The 22,555-nt window shown below is 37.0% G+C and overlaps 1 protein-coding gene across 2 annotated transcripts in view; it reads right to left on the bottom strand.

Annotated features, from left to right (window-relative positions):
- The window catches only part of GLRA3 (glycine receptor alpha 3), a 183,348-nt gene that overhangs the window by 25,549 nt on the left and 135,244 nt on the right, over nucleotides 1–22,555 (bottom strand). For both annotated transcript variants that reach the window (XM_021698908.1, XM_021698909.1), the window contains exons 6-7: nucleotides 19,023–19,160; nucleotides 10,084–10,298 (exon numbers count right to left, since the gene is read on the bottom strand). In XM_021698908.1, the coding sequence (XP_021554583.1) occupies nucleotides 10,084–10,298; nucleotides 19,023–19,160 (353 nt within the window). The remainder of the gene's footprint in view (nucleotides 1–10,083; nucleotides 10,299–19,022; nucleotides 19,161–22,555) is intronic.

Genomic DNA, 22,555 nt, shown 5'->3' with positions numbered 1-22,555 from the left:
CTACACATCTGCCTTTCCGATGATGCAAGGAAGTGGGCACCAGGAGGATTCAAGCTAGGATAGCATACAGTAACCAACAGTCCCGAAATCTCACTGGCTTGAAACAAAGAACAGTAAAGGACACGGCCATTTGTCCTTCAGGTCTCAGCTTTGAGTTCAATGGTGACTCTTGTCACTGTCATTCTCACTGACCTCAGCTGACGGGGCGATCACTATCTGGAACACCGTCAGCGGCAACAGTCGAGGAAAAACGGGCCCTGACGGCTCTCATGTTGGCTAACAAATACCTGAGGCTAGCAGCGGTACAAGTCACCGTGCCCAAAACTCCTGAGCCGGCACTACTCACAGTCCGCCCCACCCCGCAACGATGAGGCGCGACCTTACCCTGTGCCTGGGAAGAAGAGAAAGCCAGCATGAGTGGCAGAGGGAGTAGCGGTGGGAGGGTTCCCACTATTTTTATGTTTGAAACAGAAACACGGATTCCTAGAGGCACAGGATTGCGGACAGTGTGGATTATGATTTGACCACTGTTTATGATATCTTCCTAGAGGACTACAGCAGCTTGGTCAAAGAGCAAAACTCGCTGCTTTATTGAAAAAAAAAACAAAAAGTTGTTGATTAATTAAAATGTGGCATAGAAGTGCAAACCTCCCTTGATCTTCAGCCAAAAATTTCTTCAAACCTTAGTGTCAGGTCAAATTTCAATACCATCAATTGTAAAGGGGTATAAATAGAGTCCAGGTAGCATTCTGAAGGACACACTTAATCTAAGAGAGATAATAGATTGACCAGCTGGTGGAGAGTAAAGACAGGCAGGCTGCAAGCCAAACGTAGGCATGGCAATGAGTTCGCTTGTGCTACAGCGTATGGAATTCACCTCACCAGTTGACCATAATGCTCATCTCCACCCCTTAATAACTACACCAGAACGCTTTGTGGTGTAATTTATTTGTGCCTATGGCCTCTGAGGCCGTTTGCTTTTGTGTTCTCTAATTAAGAGGAAGAGATGAGTTGCATTTATCTTAGACAATCCTTCATAAATACATTTACTTTTATGCTAGCTTTCGGTAGGATTATTGAGTAGCAACAATTTCAGAATACACTCCTTTACAAGTACACTGGGTGAGCTCTTACAAGCATGGCACCAAATGGTATAGTCAAGAAGTCTGGCAAGATACATGCCTTTACCTTACCCTGCATAAATGTGGTTAAAAGAATTGCCTCCTGAGACTGATAATGCCCCACACTAGAGCTCATCGATGACAAATGCATTAGTGGGTAAATATTTATTAGATTATAACCCAGACTACTTATTTATAGTAAATTATACTTATTAAATTATAAATTATAACCCAGAGTACTGTTAGTCAATAGCTTCTAGAAATAGAATTTTAAAATGCATTTACAAGGAGCACAACTTAAATTTAAGAATAAGGGGTGGATTCAGCCAGAACCAGGAGTTGGCATCACAAAATCTCATATAAACCTACATGTTGGCACTCTAGGGAAGTAAAGGAAGGTAGATATTCCAGGAACCACTTGAAAGTGAGTATTTTATCAATTCTTTTCTCAATCTAAATTTGCTTTTTTTTTTTTTTTTTTTTTTTTTTTTTTTTATTTTTAAAGATTTTATTTATTTATTTGACACAGAGAGAGACAGCGAGAGAGGGAACACAAGCAGGGGGAGTGGGAGAGGGAGAAGCAGGCTTCCCTCCGAGCCGGGAGCCCGATGCGGGGCTCGATCCCAGGACCCTGGGATCATGACCTGAGCCGAAGGCAGACGCTTAACGACTGAGCCACCCAGGCGCCCCTAAATTTGCTTTTTATTTGAGAAAGAGGCATAGCAAAACATCACAGAGTATTGCTTTTGATTAGCTAAAATAGCCCTTCAACCAGGATGATTTTTCTCCCTTTAATGACAGTCAATCCTGATGGATACTCCCAGTTCCTTAGAAATGTAAAAGAAACTGTGAGGAGCAGTTCTGGCTGTGGAATGGACAAATGACTCAAGCATTCAACTAGATGCTTTTCTTCTGAGATATGCTGGAAGATTTACTGCTTGTGTTACGGCTTCCCCGCCCCCCACCCCTCCACCGGGGATTTAATTTCAGATCATAATGACTATTCCTTAATCTTGGTTTTGTAAAATCCAGATTGTAGTGTATTGAATCCTGAATTTCTCCCTAGTGTAAAACATGTATGAGAACTTTGTGTTTTGTAATTTGTCTAGGAAAAAATATGAGTCGCAAAATCATTTTGAGCTTCCTTCCAGACCTAAGGTGAGAGAGAGACAAGGGAAAGAATAAACAATGTTTTAGAAACAGGTGTTAAAGGAGAATGAAGTGGCTGTTGAAAAAGTGAAAGAAACTGTCTGGAGGACTGCCTTCTTGGAACACTAGGCAGTGGATCACACAGTACAAGGTTTTGTGAGTTGGACATTTATCATCCCGGAGGGCTGCTCACAACAGCAGAGTCCTTACGATGTCGCATTCATACTGATTATGATCCTCGTAACCCTTAGTGAATGAATGATACTTTGAACACAGTATTTATTTTCCACATAAAAGTTTTTATTTTAAGAGATGAAATCGTAAGAGAACAGAGCTGCAGCTTTCCTAAGTAATGGACTTGGGCAATCCCTCCAGTCACCAGATGAGAAAAGTACAACCAAAAAGGCTAAGGGATTTTGAAAGCTCATCTCGTTATCTCTGACTTCTGCTTCAATTCTGGGAATTTTACCATCGTCTCTTCTACAGGACAAGGCTCTGATGTTTACCGTTTATATGAAATGAAATCTAGATATCGCAGCAAATACTTCTTAGGTGCATACTATTAGTTACTGGGATTTCTTACTATATTATCTTTTTTAACTGTTCCGTTAAGGTTAAATTCTGTGACTTCTCTCTCCTCCACATTTTTGTACTGGAGGCTTTGCATGTCTATAACATCATCTTTATTTTAACCATATATCTACTTTATCCCTTTATCTCTGAGGTCAAGACCTTCATTGACAACTTCAAACAGGAATTACAAAGACAGAGAAAGCTTGTTAGTTGCTTAAGGACACTGATGTTGGGACGGCGTTCTTTATTCCGTGGGTGAGGGGGAGTTTTCCATCCATTTTTAATCTGTCGGGAGGGTTTGTGGTATGATTCTAGGATATATGTGAACGCAGTAAAGGGAGTTTCAGACATTATTTAGGTAAAATTGTCTCAAAGTAGCATGTACTTGTTTTGTTTTTAAATTTAGTTTGATGCCAAAACCATTGTATTATATCCTATTTTTTTTAAATTAAACTTCGTGATTTGATTATATGCTTTTTCCTAATTGTGCCATCAGATTTAAGAATCTGTGACGTGGTTATGCCTCTATGTCACCTTTAAAGGACATGCTTGATAACTGTTAGTTTTCAGCCTAGTGAGATCTAGTAAGCCTAATAAATGTAGGTTCTAACATTAAATGTAGAACCAGAGATATCTGTCAATTTCTACCCTTCCTATTATAGGACCTACCTTATGTTTAGGAATTACCTGTTTACAGATAATAGATAAAACACTAATACAATTGGATGACATTCACATGCATTATAGTCTGTGATTTTTAACAAAAAATGGAACGAATAAATGATTCTTTCACTTTCTAGACTTTTTTCTTTTTCTCTGTTTCCTAAGTGAACCTAATATGAAACCAAACTATTAGTATATTCAATACATTTTTTAAAAAAATTAAATATATTGCTCACATCAAATAGGTATTGTAAGTTAAATATGATTATTAAAATTCGTTAAAAATGAACCTACTTGCACCATATTTGTACTGAATGTAACTGAAGTAATTTTAGTTAACTGTATTTTGAATAAATATTAGAATGCTGCATTTAAATGGCGAGGACCAAAACTACTGACAGTAATAGTTATTGCTATATTAATATGATTACTATGCAGTCTCCTCCCCTCATTTATATTACTGCTGACATTTACAGCTTACTTTCCTTTAAAACTGCAGGGTTTTTGTTTGTTTGTTTGTTTGTTTGTTTTTTGAGAATGAGAACTAATTAGATAAGAACACAATAGTGAGTACAGATCTTCCAGTTTTCTTCACATCCCTGTCTTTTCAATGTAATCTCACATATAGATCTTTGTGTGCCCACAACCATGGTATCCAAATAAAAATATATTAGTTCAATTGATATTTTCTAACATTTGCAATCATTTCTATAATTGATGTCTTTAGGAAGAGTAAAAACTTAATATAAAAGCTATCTTTGTTACGTCTTCTAAAACCAATGTTTTCATTATACTATAAGGTAGACACATACAACATTTAATTTTTTTTCATTAATCTGGTGATTTTCAGGGGGAAATATGGTTCTGTACAAGAGTAACTCAATTGAGCTTTTACATTCTCTTAGAAAGATATGAAAAAAAATGACAGACTTTTTTGCTTTTCAAGTTTGGACTAAGTACTAAGTAAATATTTAAAAGTTCTTATCTTTAAATACCTGCATGATATTTACTCATGTACTGATTTAGTTACATGAGGATAGAAATATGTAAAAGATCTTTTGTTCTCTCAAAAATCTACTCGATGGGTTTCACAGACAAAACGAATAGGGAAAAAAAGTCAAAAAGAAATTATTCAAGATAAACAGCTTTTGGTGCAGAATTTGAGATTTTCATAGGCTACAGGCTTCTGAGCTTCTGTGAAATATTTAATTGATTATCCACATTTGAAATTTCAAGTGTTTCTTATTTTCTAGCTCTGCTCCAAATGAGATGGCCATAGTGGTGGGGGCAGCGTAGGAGAAATTCACATAGAACTTTCCAGGAATCCCTCCATCTTTCCTCTCCATTCCTTTTTCTTCTCTTGTTTTCTTGAGTTTTTACTAATATGACAGAGTCTGGTCTAGGAACGGAGACAGAAAGTTTTAACAAATCCTTGTCCCTGAGGTAGATAAGATTATTTGTTGACAGTCCTTTGTTTCTCCTTTCCACTCCAAAGCTACCCTGTGGGTGGAGTACACTCGCCCCCACCCCCTTGACTTTGGGTTTGGTTGTGAGACTTGGGAAGACTTAGAAAATAACCAAAGTGACTGTGTGCTAATTCCGAGCAAAAGCGTTGCATGCTTCTGCTTGCCTTCCTATTTTCGTGCATTCCTCCATGAAAAGAGTATGCTACTGTACCTACAGTTCCACATGGGTGGGAACAGATGTGCGCCTACTCCACAGCCTCGATCTAAGCCCATCCAAATCAGCCAATCTCAGACAAACCTGGAAGAGTCAGGCAACTCACAGGCCTATGAGCAAAAATAAATGTGGTAAACCATTGAGACTTGGGATTATTTGTTATGCAGAACAAGTGCAACCTAACTATACTGAAACAATCCTGGGCCCCAAGACTCTATTGTGTTAAGACCTAGGGTTTGGGGGCACCTGGGTGGCTCAGTCCACTAAGCACCTGACTCTTGGTTGCAGCTCAGGTCATGATCTCAGGGTTGTAAGATTGAGCCCCACATCGGGCTCCATGCTTAGCATGGAGTCTGCTTGTCCCTCTCCCTCTGCTCCCCTCCCCACCCCACCCCCGACCCCCAGCTCAGGCACACACCTGCTCTCTTTCTCTTAAATAAATAAATAAATAAATCTTAACAACAACAAGAAAAAGAGCTGGGGTTTGGATGAACTTGGAATCTAGAGATTCTCTGGCCCCTGCCAAGCTTGTGTCTGGGTGTGTGTGTTGGGGGGGGTGGGGTGTGCACACACATCTGTCTGTTTAACATACTATGTTCAAAGATCTCTGGTATGACAATAGATTTGAAACTCATTTTTAAGACTAAACTAGTGTGTACATGGTAATATTTGTGTACTTCAGCAGATGATATGAAACAAAAAACATGTAAAAAGCTGGACCTTAAAAAAAAAAAAAAGCTGGACCTTAGCTGGTCCCTGTGAAAGAGAATGAACGGAGTAGGTCTCCAATAAGACATAACTGCTCTTTGGGAAACGAAGGGTAAAGTATATATCATAATGCTGCATAACTGAGATCTTCCCAGAGTTCCCTGGTGTGGAGTCTTGCTAGAACGCATAGCTTCCAAATCAAAATTATATTTTATTCCTTCTACTGATTTTCTGTATTCTGACTCATTTCTATACTTAATAAAAAATATAATTCTCTCAATGCCAAGATTTTAACTAGGTATTAGTATAAATCAAATGTATACTCAAAAATAATTAAATGATTATTATTATCCTCTCTTTCACCCCTGATTAAATCTAAGTCTGCCAGGGAGGATTGCTTTTCCACATCTAAAAAAAATAAAAATAATCACAGAATGTTGAGATCTCAGGAGTTTGAGAGTAAAGGTTTAGGGTGAGTTGGTCTTGCCTTTAATTCAACTGTCTAACTTATTCTGTGTGTGGGGGTAGGTGGGAGATGGCTGTGGGAAAAGGAAGGAGAGAGAAGACTTTGAATATTCAGGTCCATTTCCAACTGGAGGAGGAGGGCCAACCACAAATACATCTTTTTTTCCCTTCTTTCTCGGCTTTCTTTCATTCTTAGAAAAATCATCTCTATTCTGCTTCCTTATCCATCTATGGTTTTACTCCCTGAAATCTGAGGCCTGAGTGTCCCCTGTCAGAACTTTGGAAGTTCTGACTTTTTTTTTTTTTAACATTTTATTTATTTATTTGACAGAGAGACAGAGAGAGCACAAGTAGGCAGAGCGGCAGACAGAGGGAGAGGGAGAAGCAGGCTCTCGCTGAGCAGGGATCCCGACTCAGGGTTCAATCCCAGGACCCTGGGATCATGACCTGAGCCGAAGGCAGCCACTTAACTGACTGAGCCATCCAGGCGCCCCAGGTTCTGACTTTTTGACAATCCCATGTGGCTGTCTTATAAACATCTCAAAGTTAACATGTTCAACCGTAGATTAGTTACCTCCCCCAATCTTCCTCATTAATTATTACCATTACTTGCCCAGTTACCTGAATGCTGCCATCGACTCCTGCTTTTCCCTTACTCCTCAAGGTCCAGTTCATGAGCAAATCCTGTCTTTTTCACTTCCAAATGCATTTTCTTTAAAACACCCACCTCTTTCTAAATCCATCTCCTACTCTCCACCTCTACTGTTACGAATCTAGCCAGACCATCATCTGCTCTAGACTACAATAGTTTGCTTGGCAGTTTCTATGCTTCCACATTCCCTCCCCCTTCTATCTGATCTTCAAATAAAAGTCAGAATGATTACTCTTCTCATTAAAATCCTTCCAAAATCCACTCAAAATAAACCTGATCTTTATCAAGTTTTATAAAACCCTCCATTGACATGGCTCCGTGATCATCACCATTTTTTCTCACTCATTCTTCTCCAAGCACAGTGTTAGGGAGTGTCCCTAACATTATACAACTTAGAAAAATTGCTGGCAATAGAATGTATTGTCACCCCCTTCTGGTCACCTAATGCAGGCATCACAGAAACACCAAATAGTTCCGTGTTCCAAGAAATGAATCACAGGAATCTTCTTGCTTTGGGCCGTTACACGCTTGATTTATTATGACACTGTAGAGGACAATGCAACAGGAAATATCAGAGAGGAATCTGATCTCTGTAGTTCTCAAGGTGCTGGCTAAGGTATCTCCTTTGAGATTTTCTACCCTGAGTCTTACTTGACTGATTTCCAAACTCCTTTGTATCCTGCAGGAGATGCATTGGCACACAGCCTGGACAAAATACTAAGCAATTATAATAAATTAGTGCTTTATTGTCTCTTCCTCCTCTGTCTGATAATCCTCTTCGTTTCCTGAATTTAATTTTGTTTTCCTACTTCCTAGATTTTGTCACTAAGAGAATGGTGGATATTTCAGCGGCAAGACTTTTAGGCATCCGAGGGTTCTTTTGTGAGGTTGAGAATATATCAGGTCTTAAGGTGTATGATTTAGCCATTTGTTCCTAAAGGCAAGTGTGGGCCCTCGCCTCTTGCCTTTCTAGCCCCCCCAAATCACAGAATCAGAATTGCATTTTTCAAGAGATTTTCTACTTTTTGGAATTATTCTTTCCAATAGATTAACTTTTGTTGTTTATCCTGGGTCTTCAATGTCCGCCTTCCTGAATTCTAACGTAGGTAGCTGAATATGCTCAACCTCCCATTCCCTAACTATCACAAAACCTGGCTTGGATGGTTAGGCATCTGCCTCTGGCTCAGGTCACAATCTCCAGGTCCTGGGTTCGAGTCCCACGTTGGTCTCCCAGCTCAGTGGGGAGTCTACTTCTCCCTCTCCCTCTGCCTCTCCCCCTGCTTATGATCTCTCTCTCCCTCTCTCTTAAATGAATAAGTAAAAAATCTTAAAAAAAACACCTAAAATGATATTGTCACTCTCACTTAAGATACCATTTTGTTAATCAGTTATTTTTGTGGGTCGGAAATAAATTTGTTATCACATTTCTAGAGGTCATTGTCTCTATGTCTGGAGAGATGTAGAGGTTTTGTGTGCATTTATGTATATAATTGAGCTCATGGTTGAAAATTTATTCCTTCCCTGAGATCACAGTGAAATTAAAGATTTTTAAAAATGTTTTCCTATGTCTTAAGAAAATGAAGCCATCCCAAGATTTTCTTTCCTTTAAAAAACAAAAACAAAAACTTGTGTTTTAATTTTGTTTTTGTTTTTTTTTTTAATTTGTTGCTTTCTTTATTTCTGCTTCCTCCACTCTGATCTCCATGCTCTCCCAATTCTGCCTTAATGTTTGTATTCAAATGTCTTTATACTGTGTCTCATAGAAGCTGTAGTTTTCTGAAACGGAGCATTTTGTTCTCTTCTTTTGTTGACAACTTACAGAAGAATGAGCTTTCATTTCTGTTTAGCATTTGAGGAAAATCAATGAGTAAACTGGCAATTTCCTTTACAAATTGACTATGGGACTTCAACTATTACTCAGAGACCTTGAGACATTTATACATATATAAATGGGCATTGAGACTTATTAGTTTAATCTTATAAGCAGATCTGTAATTTTCACTTGAATAATATTTTGTAAAACACTAGTTGATATGGATCATTTTGAAAATTCAATTAAGTATTAATAAAAGTAGACCTTATTTTGCAAGACAGCCATTAAATTTTATCTAGGCAGTGTGAGCATTGTTAAAGATCAAGTCTTCCTATTTGAAGTAACTTTTTTAGTGATAAAATGTCCTGCCATCAACTTTTATTTATTTAGGTATTTTAATCTAATAAATTGAGTCATACAATGCAGTTCATGGTAAGAGTGAAGGAAGCCATGACAATAGATTTATAATTTGCTTGGCATTACAGGTAGATAGCATCAAATGCACAAGAAAAGTTAATATAATTTTACTACATCTACATCATTGTAATGAAAATAATAGTGAAGGTTGTTGGAAGCTAGACAGGACTCAATTTGGATAGTAGGAAATTTTTTTGGAAGTCATTTAGGAGAGGAAAAGAATTTTCTATTGCTGTTTGCTAAATGGATTAAAAAGAGTTTCCTCTGTTTTATTTCAGCATATGTTTTAAAAAGAAATATTGGGGCTTTTTACAAACCTCATAGAGAGAACAGTTTATTTTAATCTGGCAGATCCACATGGACTAAAATCATGATATTAGATAAACTTTCCTTTTTATTGACCTATGGCAACTTAAAAGCCAAAAAGGGAAAGAAAAACAAACACAAAAATAATAAGTGCTATATACAGTACTATGGACACCCTCATACACTACTTGTGGGAGTGTAACTGCTATAAATTTTTCTGGAGGGATATTTGGCAATACATATCAATACATACAACCATCAGTGTAGCGACTCCAGTTCTAAGAATGATACTAAGGAAAAAATGCAAAATATATGTAAAGCTATACACACACACATATATATTCATGAATATAAATAGCATTCATCATATAAATGTTCATTATTGTGTTAGTCCTAATAGTAAGTATATTACTACAGTGCATCCATACAATATGACAAAAGTTGATAATTACATATATGTGAATTTCTATGTAAAAATATTATATATCTATAGATATTTGTGCACATATATGTGCATGTCCCTTTGGTGCACTTACCTTTGGTAAGGAGGCTCGCGATCCTGAGCTCTGTGTGGTCATAGTCAGCACAGTAGTTATTCCCAAGGCTACCCTTGCTGGCGCAGCATCCATATTGATCCAGAATGAAACCCAGGATAGAATAACGATCAGGAGACTGGGAATGTACATCTGGATCAGGTAGTATCCCATTTGTCGTTCAAGATGGAATCGCACTTCTATACACGTAAATTTTCCTAATTGGTTGTAAAATAAATGCAGCAATTGGTAAAAATAGGTCTTTGTGATGACATCAAATGTCACATTTTTTTCCCCATATTTTGTCCTAAAATTTTCCATTACAATGTAAAGGGATCCTGAATCACATATACAAATTGGTTTCTGAAAAATATTTTTCTTATTTTTCTGCTGGCATCTGGAAGCAACACAAGAGTACACTTTCCAGGAAATAGTATGTCATCTTATTACTTCACATTTGGGGACGCCTGGGTGGCTCAGTCGGTTAAGCCTCTGTCTTCAGCTCAGGTCATGATCCCAGGGTCCTGGGATCGAGTCCCACATCGGGCTCCTTGCTCAGCGGGGAGTCTGCTTCTCCCTCTAATTCTGCCTGCCACTCCCCCTGCTTGTGTTCCCTCTCTCTCTCTTTCTCTCTCTGACAAATAAATAAATTAAAAAAAATTATTACTTCACATTTGGTTAGCGTTTCATACTTTGAAAGTACTCAAAGATAGATCATTTCACTTGATTCCAGCAACTGTTTCGGAGACAGGAGAAATGCATATCTACTATATAAAGACTTTCCTTACTCATTGATTCTGTCACCTGGTACCTTTTAGTACTTATTGAGAGCCAGGTGCTATTTGTTCCAGAGGCCTTTATATTTGTTTTAAAGTAAGTGCTAAAGGATAAATTCAACTGAAGACGAATAATTCCTTAAATGTAATTTATGTAAGTTAATTTATGCATTAATAATTTGGAGACTATTAATGCAAAAAAGAGCAAAACATGTTATTCTCTATCAATAAATTTGAACATAATTTAAAAATGCACTTACTAATAAAAAACCTGAGATATATGTGTTCTATATATTCATGCCCTGTGTCTCTATTATGGTAAGTAATTAATAGAGGAATAAATTATGTCTTAATTAACCATTTTGTTGATATCTCTGCTTATCCTCTGATTATACTCCCTACTACCATGACCATGGTATCTCTCCTTAAAATAATTGTTTATCTGAACAACCAAAATCTTGGTTTTATTCTCTCCTTATTCTAACTATGTTAAGAAAGATAAGGTCAGTGAGTTAACATGCTGATCTTTTTTTTAGGTGACATCCTCTGATCCAGTTGTGAAAGAGAATCAAAGAGCACATCCAGGAAACTTGCTAGTGTATTTTTAGATAGATTTCAGTGCAAAACTTCCAGGCTTGTGGCTTGAGCCACGTGCTACCGTGATTCATGAGCATAGCCACTGGATAAAGGGATGGATGAGATTCCAGGGCTTAAAATTCCTAACAAAGTTTCAGAAACTCTGGGAAAGTTGGATTCTACCCTTAGGTGTTTAGGGATCAGAAACATACATGCAAACTATCTATGATCCTTTCATATCAATTTATCAACTACATACAGAATGCCTAAAAATTCTTAAAATATACGAATATACTTTAGATTTTTAAGACTTTACTAAAATACAAATTTTTTTAAATAATGAAATGAAATAGGGCAAGAATAACTGAACTATTTTCATGATATCACTGTTGAATTATCCAAGTAATCTCAGGGCACCTGTGTTGGGGTTAATATAGAGCATGAAATCATTCCTAATACTTGGCTTGCTAAAAGGTAACATGGAGGCCACTGAGGGCAAGGGAAGGTTTTGGAGAAGGGCGTAGGCCTTTGGAATGCCAAGGCCTGCGTGACCACTCTGCCATAGGAATGTAGTGGGGAGTTGCCTTTCCTGAAGCTTTCTTAGCCCAAACAGCTGCCCTGTGATCTAAAGAGATATATGCATTGTCCCTTAGGCTATGTTTAGCAGAACTCATAGAACACGCAGGTTAGCATATCGTATCTTTCCCGTAAACAGATCCTCCTAGTTCCAGTAAGGCCCCTTCTCCCACTTTACATGCTTGAGAAACAGTGATAAAGATTTATGATTATCCTGAAGGACCAATAAAGGTGGGAGCGAAGAAGAGCAAAGGGTCTTTGTCTCTGAGCATTGACCCCCCCCCCTTGCTTTCTCCTCTCTTTCACAGAAAAGTCTGGAGTAATCTTTCATCCCTCAGTACAGGGATTGCCGGCCATTCCCAGCACGCCTGGGTGGCACAGTCAGTTGAGCGTCCAAGTCTTGGTTTCAGCTCAGGTCATGCCCTCAGGGTCGTGGGATCAAGCCCCCCCTCCATCAGGTTCTGCACTCAGAGGGGAGTCTGCTTAAGAGTCTCACTGCCTCGGGCGCCTGGGTGGCTCAGTTGGTTAAGCGACTGCCTTCGGCTCAGGTCATGATCCTGGAGTCCCTGGATCAAGTCCCGCATCAGGCTCCCTGCTCGGCAGGGAGTCTGCTCGGCAGGGAGTCTGCTTCTCCCTCTGACCCTCCGCCCTCTCATGCTCTCTGTATCTCATTCTCTCTGTCTCAAATAAATAAATAAAATCTTTAAAAAAAAAAAAAAAAAGAGTCTCACTGCCTCTCCCTCTGCCCCTACACCCCCTCCAACCTCCCGCTCTAGCTGGCTCATGGACATGTGTGTGTGCTCTCTCTCAAATAAATAATATGTAAATCTTAAAAAAAATAAAAAAATAAATTATCCAAGTAATCTCATGATGAAATTAGTAATAATTACTAACCATTTGGGTACTTTGAATAGATTCTGTAAGGTTCATGCAATTCTCAAAAAAAAAAAATTGCCTTATAAAGAGTGTTTTCATAACTATCACTGGGAGTAAAAATAATGGTATATTGTATATACATATATATAAATAAATGTATAGCACATGGGTATGTGTGGCTCTAGAGAGAAAATGAGCAAGTGACGCAAGTTCTGACATGGTAACCCTGGTACAACAAGACTGGAGCTTCTTCAAGCACGTTTATATTTTAACTGTCATTTTACTTTATTTTAATTTATTTAATTATATATTTTACTTTTCAGACTTAAAGTTTATTTCTTTCAGGTGATTCAAAATTTATTTTGATTTATTGATTCATATTCTAGTTACAAATTTTAAAAAATCTGCATTCTAGTCTCAATTCTCCTTCAAAAAAACAAAAAACCTAGAGACAATATAAACCATACTACAATTCATTGATAAAAAGACAAATAATCCAATATAAAAATGGGCACCAGATGACAATTTTATAGCATTCGAGCTATTTATTTTTGGTTGTCCATGATTTGCAATTAAAAGTATCCTGGCTGTGGGGCGCCTGGGTGGCTCAGTTGGTCAAGCTTCGGACTCTCGGTTTTGGCTCAGGTCATGATCTCAGGGTCATGAGATCCAGCCCCAAGTCCAGTCCCGGCTCAGCACAGAGTCTGCTTGAGATTCTCTCCCTCTCTTTCTCTGTCCCTCCCCTCACCACCCCCCTGCTTGTGTGCTCTCTTTCTCTGTGTCTCTCTCCAAAATAAATAAATAAATAAATAAAACCTTTAAGAAAGAAGTATCCTGGCTCAGATGGATGAAGCAAAAAAGGAAGGAGAATCAAATTATTAAAATCAGGTATGAAAGAGGGGACATTACTATTCAGAGAAATTAAAGGATGATGAAGTATTATGAATAACTGTATACCAACAAATGGAATGTCTTAGATGAAATGGACAACTCTGTAGAATGACACATATTACTGAAACTGATTCAAGAAGAAACAGAAAATCTGAATAGACCTATAAAAAGTAAAGAGCTTAAATTAGTAATCTTAAAACTTCGCACGAGGGAAAACTGAAGACCTCTGTTAAACATCTAAAGAAGAATTAATAACAATTCTTTTTCATAAAATCTTCCAGGAACTAGACAGCAAGGAATAATTCCTAACTCATTCAATTAGCTCAGTATTACCCTGATAGTAAAACCAGACAAAGACATCACAGGAAAAAAAGTATATAGACAATGTCTCTTGTGAATATAAATGTAAAATCCCCAGAAAAATACTAGCAAACTGAATCCAGCAACATATGGAAAGAGCTATACAACATAACCAACCAGAATTTATCATGGAATGCAAGCAAGTTTGGCTTAATGTAATACAAGTCAATGTAACACACTATATAAATAGAACAAAATCAAAAACTATATGATCATCTCAATAGAAGTAAAACTGTCAAAAATGCAATAGTCTTTCATAACAAACACACTCAACAAACTAGAAACAGAAGATAATTTCCTCAACTTGATAAAGGGCATTTATGAAAAACTTATAGCTGATACCATACTTAATGGTGAAAAGCTGAATGCTTTCCTACTAAATTCTGGAACAAGGCAAAAATGTCTTCTCTTGCCACACCTATTAAACATTGTACTGAGAGGTTCCAGCCAGGATAATTAGGGCAACAATTAAGGAAAAGGTATTTAGATTGAGAAGGAAGTAGCAAAACTATCTCTATAAGGAGAAGATATTACCTTGCATAAAGAAAATCCTAGAGAATTCACTAAAAATCTAGTTGAACTGCTGGGTTCAGCAAAGTTATAGGATACACTATCAGTATACAAAAATCAACCGTGTTTCTATACGCTAGCAATAATCAAAATAATTGAGCAAACAATTCCATTTACGATAGAACCAAATAAAATAAAATACTTATAAATAAATTTAACAAAAGAACTGTAAGGCTTCTACACTAAAAAATACAAAACACAGCTGAACAAAATTAAAAAATTGGAACAAAATGGAAAATCATTCTGTAGTCATTAATTAGAAGACTAAATATGGCTAGATCAGAATACTTCCCATATTGCTCTACAAATTCATTGCAATCTCTATCAAAATTTCAACCGGCTTTTATGCAGAAATGTACAAGCTAATCCTAAAATTATTATGGAAATTCAAGAGATCTAGAATAATCAATATAGCCTTCAGGGTAAAACGAACAAATTTGGTGGACTCACATTTCCCCATTTCAAGACTTGCTACAAAGCTATAAATAACAACAAAATAGGATAATGTCTTAAGTATAGATCTGCAGATCAGTGGAATGGAATTGGAAGTCCAGAAATAATCATTTATGGTCAGCTGATTTTCAACAAAGAACTAAGGCTATTCTATAGGGAAATAATGGTCTCCTCAACAGATGGTACAGGAAGACCTTGGTATTCACATGCAAAAGAATGAACTTCTACCTTATCTCATACTATTCAAAATGGATCATAGACCTACATTTAAATGCTAAATTAAAAATTCTTAGAAGGCATAAGAGTAAATCTTTATGACCTTAGGTTAGGCAACAATTCTTTTAAATACGATACCAAAATCACAAATAACAAAAGAAAAAAAAATGATCAATTTGGCTTACTCAAAATTAAAAGGTTTTGTGCTTCAAATAACATCATTAAGAAAGTGAAAAGACAACATACCAACTGGGGAAAAGCATATGTAAATCAACAATAAAAAGAGAAATAACTGACTTAGAAAATGGACAAGGGAATCTAATAAACATCTTTTTCCAAAGAGGATAGGGAAATATCAATAAGCACATGAGAAGATGCTCATCCTTACGCATTAGGGAAATGCAAAACAAAACCACAATGAGATAGTACTTCACTCACTAAAATGGCTATAATAAAGAAGATGGACAATGACAAGGGTTGGTTAGGATGTGGAGAAGCTGGAATCCTCATTCATTGCTGGAAGGATTGTAAAAAGGTGTGGTTACTTTGAAAAAACAGTTTGGTGGCATAGATATATCATATGATCCAGCTTTCCACTCCTAATTCTATACCCAAGAGATATGACATATATCCACCCCAAAACTTGCATGTGAGCATTCATAAGTGGTCCAAAGTTGGAAATACCCCAAATGTCTAGCAACTGGCAAATGAATAAACAAAATGAGGTATATCCATACAATAGAGTACTATTTGGCAATAAAAGGAATGGAGTATTGAAATATGCTACCAGAGGGATGAATCTCAAAAACATTCTTCTAATTGAAAGAAGACTATCACAAAGACCACATGTGATTCCATTTATATAAATCATTCCCAAAAGTACAAAACTATAGAGACAGAAAGTTGATTAGTGATTGCCTGGAGTTGCTGGATGGGGAGGACTGCTAATGGATATAAGGTTTTTGTTTTTTTTTTTAATTCAGGAGATAAAATATGGTGGTGGTTGTTGCACACCTAAAAATCATTGAGCTGTATTCCTTAAACAAGTGAATTTTATAGCACCTAAATTAAATCTCAGTAGAGTTGTTTTAAAAAATTCTTTAGGGGTGCCTGTGTGGCTCAGTCATTAAGCATCTGCCTTCTGCTCAGGTCATGATCCCAGGGTCCTGGGATCGAGCCCCGCATCGGGCTCCCTGCTCCGCGGGAAGCCTGCTTCTCCCTCTCCTACTCCCCCTGCTTGTGTTCCCTCTCTCGCTGTATCTCTCTCTGTCAAATAAATAAAATCTTAAAAAAAAAAATTCTTTAGTTACAAGATGAACAAGGTCTGAGGATCTAATATAACATGGTGGCCATAGTTGATAACACTGTACTGTATAATTGAGATTTGCTAAGAAAGTAGAACGTAAATATTCTTTCACACACAAAAGGGTAACTAGGTGAGGTGATGGATGTGTTAACTAACTTGATGGGGGGGAACCCTTTCACAGTGTATACATACATTAAACCACCCCGTTGTACACTCATTATCCTATTATTTTACGTCAATTATACACCTCAATAAAACTGAAGGACAAAAAACCTTCTTGCTGATACAGATCTAAAGGAAAAGTTTCCTGTTTAGGGTAAATCTGCTCCTCCCCGGGGGCAGGTTGTAATATTCTCACATGTACAGACAAATTTGGGGTTCAAATCCACTTTTTATTTATTATTTTACTCAACAAATGTGTATTGAGCATCTATGTACTTCAACAGAGCCCAGAAAACATAGAAATAGAAAGAATATCTATAATGGTTGGCTTTAAAAACTTTTGGTAATAAGGGAAACAAACCATACATAAGTAAGCATATAAATTAAAGATAAATATTAGACAGTGAAAGCAGTAAGTGGAAGGTGGGATGTGGGTGTTTAACATATACTTGTTATGGAGATGATTTGAGGACTGGTATTTGAGCAGTCCTGAAGAATGTGAAAGTATTCGGTTTGGGATAATTTGGGGAAAGAGTATGTATGTATAGAAATACGTATGTAAGGAAGAAGGTGGGGGAATGTGGTTGCCGGGTGATGGGTATGAAGGAGGGCACCTGTTGTGATGAGCACTGGGTGTTATATGCAACTAATGAATCGTTGAACACTACATCAAAAACTTATGATGTACTATATGGTGGCTAACTGAACATCATAAAAAAAATAAAAAATTAAATTAAATTAAGTAAAATTTAAATAGCAAAAAAAAATAAAAATAAAAAGAAGAAGAGTATGTGCAGAAAGAAGAGCAAGTACAAAGGCCCTGAAGCAGGAATCAGTGTGGCATATGTAAGAAAACAAACCACTGTGGCCAAATTACAGAGTAAGGGGAAGAGCGATAAGAGGGTCTCTGGGAGATGGGCAAGGGATACCACCAAGTTTGTGGTACTTTGTTACAGCAGCCCTAGGAAACCAGTCCACCAACTTAAACCACTTCTAGAGGCCTCTTAGCATCTCTCTAAGATTTGCTTGTCATTGTAACCGCCCCTAGAGAATGGAGCAAGGACACTGGTATTGACCTGCTTGCCCTTTATCTTTGTGTTGAGATGTTAACCTTGAACTACCCAACTACACCTCACCTCTGGGTTAAGAAAATGGCAGTGACTTTTTCACCAGACAGTATGAATTGATTAAAGAGATAAAAGAGATTAAAGACTTGGCAGAGTGAAAGGTCAGGTCACAGTCCTGGAAAATGATGAGCCAAAGAGGAATCATAGTTACTGTAAGGAAATAAGAGCAGCAGTTGATGCTAGTGGGAGGCTGTGGACTAACCACATTGAAGTGATGACTCATTTGTGGGTGGTTTAACAGAATTTGTAGGAATAGGTTAGGCAGCGAGAATAGATATTATGAGAATAGCCTGTGCTGGTTGAGAGAAGTGAACAGATCCCACGAATGTGCAAATATCACATTAAGTCTATCAGTCCTTGACAACAATATCTTATATCTAGCCTCAAAGGCAAAAAGCTACCGTGTCAGTGTGTAGTAGGTACTTAAATAACAAAAACTTGAAATGCATGAAATTGTAGCCAAAAAGAGGTTTAGGCAAATGAAGCCTTAAAAAAAAAAAAAAAGCAATTTCTTCCATTTTTTTTTTTAAGATTTTATTTATTTATTCATGAGAGACAGAGGGAGAAGCAGGCTCCCAAGGAGCAGAGAGCCCGATGCGGGACTCGATCCCAGGACCCTGGGATCATGACCTGAGCCGAAGGCAGTGGCTTAACCAACTGAGCCACCCAGGCGCCCTCTTCTGTTTTGTTATCAAACACAATGTATATTGCCAAAGAAGAGCTAAAAAGTACATTTTATTGCTCACATAGAAATTAAAGGAACTTTTTTGGAAGCATCATTAGTATGTAACCATGGGCTTTTGGCAAAAAAAAAAAAAAAAAGATGAAACTGAATACCAAGCATTTCTTTGATCCTATACAAATCAATTATATCACAATATGAATTGAGTCCAAGTATTCATAAATTTCATATGCATTCGTTTTCTGCTCTATGACTGTGAAAGACACTAAGCTATAAATAGGTAAAATAATTAGCCTACCACTATGATTAAGAAACACTGGCTATCATAAAACCAGAAGTCATAAGTGTAATAAAGAATGCTTGACCCCTACCTGTGTTGTAATGTTTAGTGCAGTACCGTAAATCTTTCTCTTCTTTCAGCAGGAACTGGGGCAAAGTGAGTCCTTCGGCCACTTGTACGGGTGCCTCCTCTTGCCATTCAAAAATGAGATCATTCATTGTGTACCCAACTAGCAAAACATAATAAAAATATTCATAGCATAACAGGGCATTCAAAGAAATCAATTTTTTTAAAAAAGCTTGTACATTTCACAATGGGGTGGGATGACGAGGGTCATCTTAACTCAACAGTTTGAGGTATGCCTTGCACGATTCCACCTCACCAAGGTCTACTGAAGTTTATTCACATGGAATAGTCCTCAAATAATGTAAGAAAATGTAGTAGGTTAATAAAAAGCATGACATGGCATATAGAAACTTCAAAGGACATGCATATACATTCTTTCTTTGGAATGGGCAGCTCCTGGATTAGTTCAACAATTCATTTTGGTTCCACTCCATTAGATAGCCCCTCACCTTCTCTCAAATTATTCAGGGCTCTTTCAACAAAAACTGAAATTGGTACTGGTTAGGGAAAGACCTGAACTACAATATCTGTGGGGGAAAGTACCAAGGCTTTTATCTTTCTTGATTTCATCATTAACTATTTTAGTTAACAGCATCTGCTTCTATGTTCCAAATCCCAAAATGAACAAACCGATATTTTAAATAGAAATGTCAGCTATTCAGAGAAAATCAGAGTACAAAGAAAAATTCATGTGGAACAGTTTGTGGAGGAGGAAACTCTTGCACATACTATCAGTGAATTCAGGATAGAATTAGCTAACATATTTTGTGATAAGAAGTCAGCATCTAAGGGCGCCTGGGTGGCTCAGTCGTTAAGCATCTGCCTTCGGCTCAGGTCATGATCTCAGGGTCCTGGGATCGAGCCCCGCATCAGGCTCCCTGCTTGGCAGGAAGCCTGCTTCTCCCTCTCCCACTCCCCCTGCTTGTGTTCCTTCTCTCTGTGTCAAATAAATAAAATCTTAAAAAAGAAAAAAGAAGTCAGCATCTTTTAGTAAATGGAAAATTCATATTTATACAGGAGAGGTATCTAAGAAAAGCAGGATTTCACCTTTTCTTTTCTTCCTCTGAATGAGAAGCTATTGAAATATACACTTAAAGCCTGCTGCCAGAGTGGGGATTCAAAAGTGAATGGAACTTGAGGGGCAAGACTATTGTTACAATGTACAACTACCATGGAGGTAGAGAGAGAGAGAAAACACACGATCTGACTTTTGGACTAAGTCAAGTGGGCAGATAAAGGAAGCTGAAGCTCTAGATTCATAAGCAGCAAGCAAGGGAAATTGTCCCAAACAAGTTATCCTGGAGGCAAGCTGGTATAGTAGGAAAGAGGCTGTTTAGTGTCTAGAAAGAGCTGGTGTGGAGCAGATTTGGCTGGACAGAGCAATGTGTAAGGAAGACAAGATACGTGAAATTGCATCCCAATTTAGACAGACCAATAGAGAAACTAAGGATTATAATTTTATTAAATTTTAACCCTTATATAAAGGTCCTTTTAATATTCTCTGTGTTAAAAGGCACATATAAAGTGCTTCTGCTGCATACTGTATTATGTTGATTCTTTTAAGGAAGAGAACTGGGGTGATTGACTTGCAAGTTAAATCAAGTTGGTTTTTTTTTGTGAAACACTGTTTTTCTTGAAAAAAAAAGACTGGTAAACTATGGTTATTACATAGGCAGACCATTTTCTCAAAAATAAAGGAAATGAGGTTAGCATATTGAGGGAAACAACTGAGAGTATTTGTCATCAATGATAGATTTTTGAACTTTTAAGTCAAAATTAGAATTTTGAGAAAAATCGTTTGCTCAATATGTAATGATTTTTTGATGAGCTTAATGGTGATATTAACAAAAGTGACCTTTCAATATTGTACAATGACATGCATCAGTGTTTGGAAGATCTAAATAACTCTTTAAAGTAACATTTCCCAAATGGCCAAAGCATGATGTTAAAAATTATGCATAGGCAAAATATCCATTCAAAGTGCAAGATAGACAAATGGATTTTAATTTACAAAAGTATGAATAATGAGTTGATGGGTTTCCAATTTCACATTGCAACTAACCTTTCAGAGAGTACAGGTTTTTTTGCATATTGCAGAATTTTTTTAAAGGCTGAGTAGTATTCCATTGTATGTTTGTACCACGTTTTCTTTATCCATTCATCTGCCAGTGGATATTTAGATTGTTTCTACATTTTGGTTATTGTGACTAGTACTGCAATAAACATAGTAGTGCTAACATTTTTTTGAGATCCTGATTTTAATTCTTTTGGAAAAATACCTAGAAGTAGGATTACTGGATCATTTGGTAGTTCTTTTTAATTTTTGCTACAACATGGATAAACCTTGAGGACATTATGCTAAGTGAAGTAAGCTAGTCACAGAATATCAAATACTGCATGATTTCAATTATTTAAGGTATATAAAATAGTCAAATCAGTAGAATCAAAGAATAGAATAACAGTTGTCAGGAGCTGGAGAGAAGGGAAAATGAAAATTACTAATCACAGACAAAGTTTTAAGCAAACAAGATGAATAAGTTCTAGAGATCTGCTGTACAACATTGTACCTACAATCAACAATAATGAATTGTATACTTAAAAATTTAAAAGGGTAGGGGCTCCTGGGTGGCTCAATCAGTTAAGCGTCCAACTCTTGGTTTCTGTTCAGGTCATGATCTCCGGGTGGTAAGATTGAGTCCCAAGTAGGCTCAATAGGGAGACTGCTTGAGATTTTTTTCCCTCTGCCCCTTCCCTTGCTCATGCGTGTGCTCTCTCTCTCTGTCTAAAATAAATAAAGCTTTAAAAAAATTTAAGAAGGTAGATATCATGCTAAGTGTTATCACAATACAGTATATTAAATTTTTAAAAAGGGTAATTTGCATTCCTGAGATGGCAAAGAAAAAAAACTCATTTTTGTCCAATGGTCCATCAAGAATACAAGTCAGAGGTAATATTTCAGTCGCTCATTTTGTCAAAATCAGGGATTCATTAAATATATATTTAAGGAAAAATAAGAAGTTGAAACAACTTCAAAGTTTCAAGTCTAACTCACTGATAGCAGCTATGCCTCAGTCTTTAGCTTATATCTCATGTCATTTGAGTAGCTTTCTCTGACTGTCTTATAAAATGATTTTTGTCCAATCAATCAGCATTAGTTTTTTCTATTCACTTTTCCCATAGAACGTATCTTTATTTGACATTGTATATATTCATCAAGGTTTGGGGTATTTTTCTACCTAGCCTCCTAGGACTGAAACTTCATAAAAGCTGAGATTATTCCATTTTAGTCACTGGCATATTTTTCAGTACCTAAAATATTACATAGCATATAGCAGGCTGTTAGAATATTTGAATTAGAAATAGAGAAGGAGGAAGGGGGAAGGGGATGGTGTGTGTGTGTGTGTGTGTGTGTGTGTGTGTTCGTATATGATGAGCTTATTTTGGGGTACCTTGAGCTTAAGATGCAAGCGGGAGATATAGGTATTGATGGTCATAAAT

Source organism: Neomonachus schauinslandi, chromosome 2, assembly GCF_002201575.2.
Source record: "Neomonachus schauinslandi chromosome 2, ASM220157v2, whole genome shotgun sequence".
NCBI lineage: Eukaryota > Metazoa > Chordata > Mammalia > Carnivora > Phocidae > Neomonachus > Neomonachus schauinslandi.
This window is presented reverse-complemented; position numbering and strand designations above follow the sequence as displayed.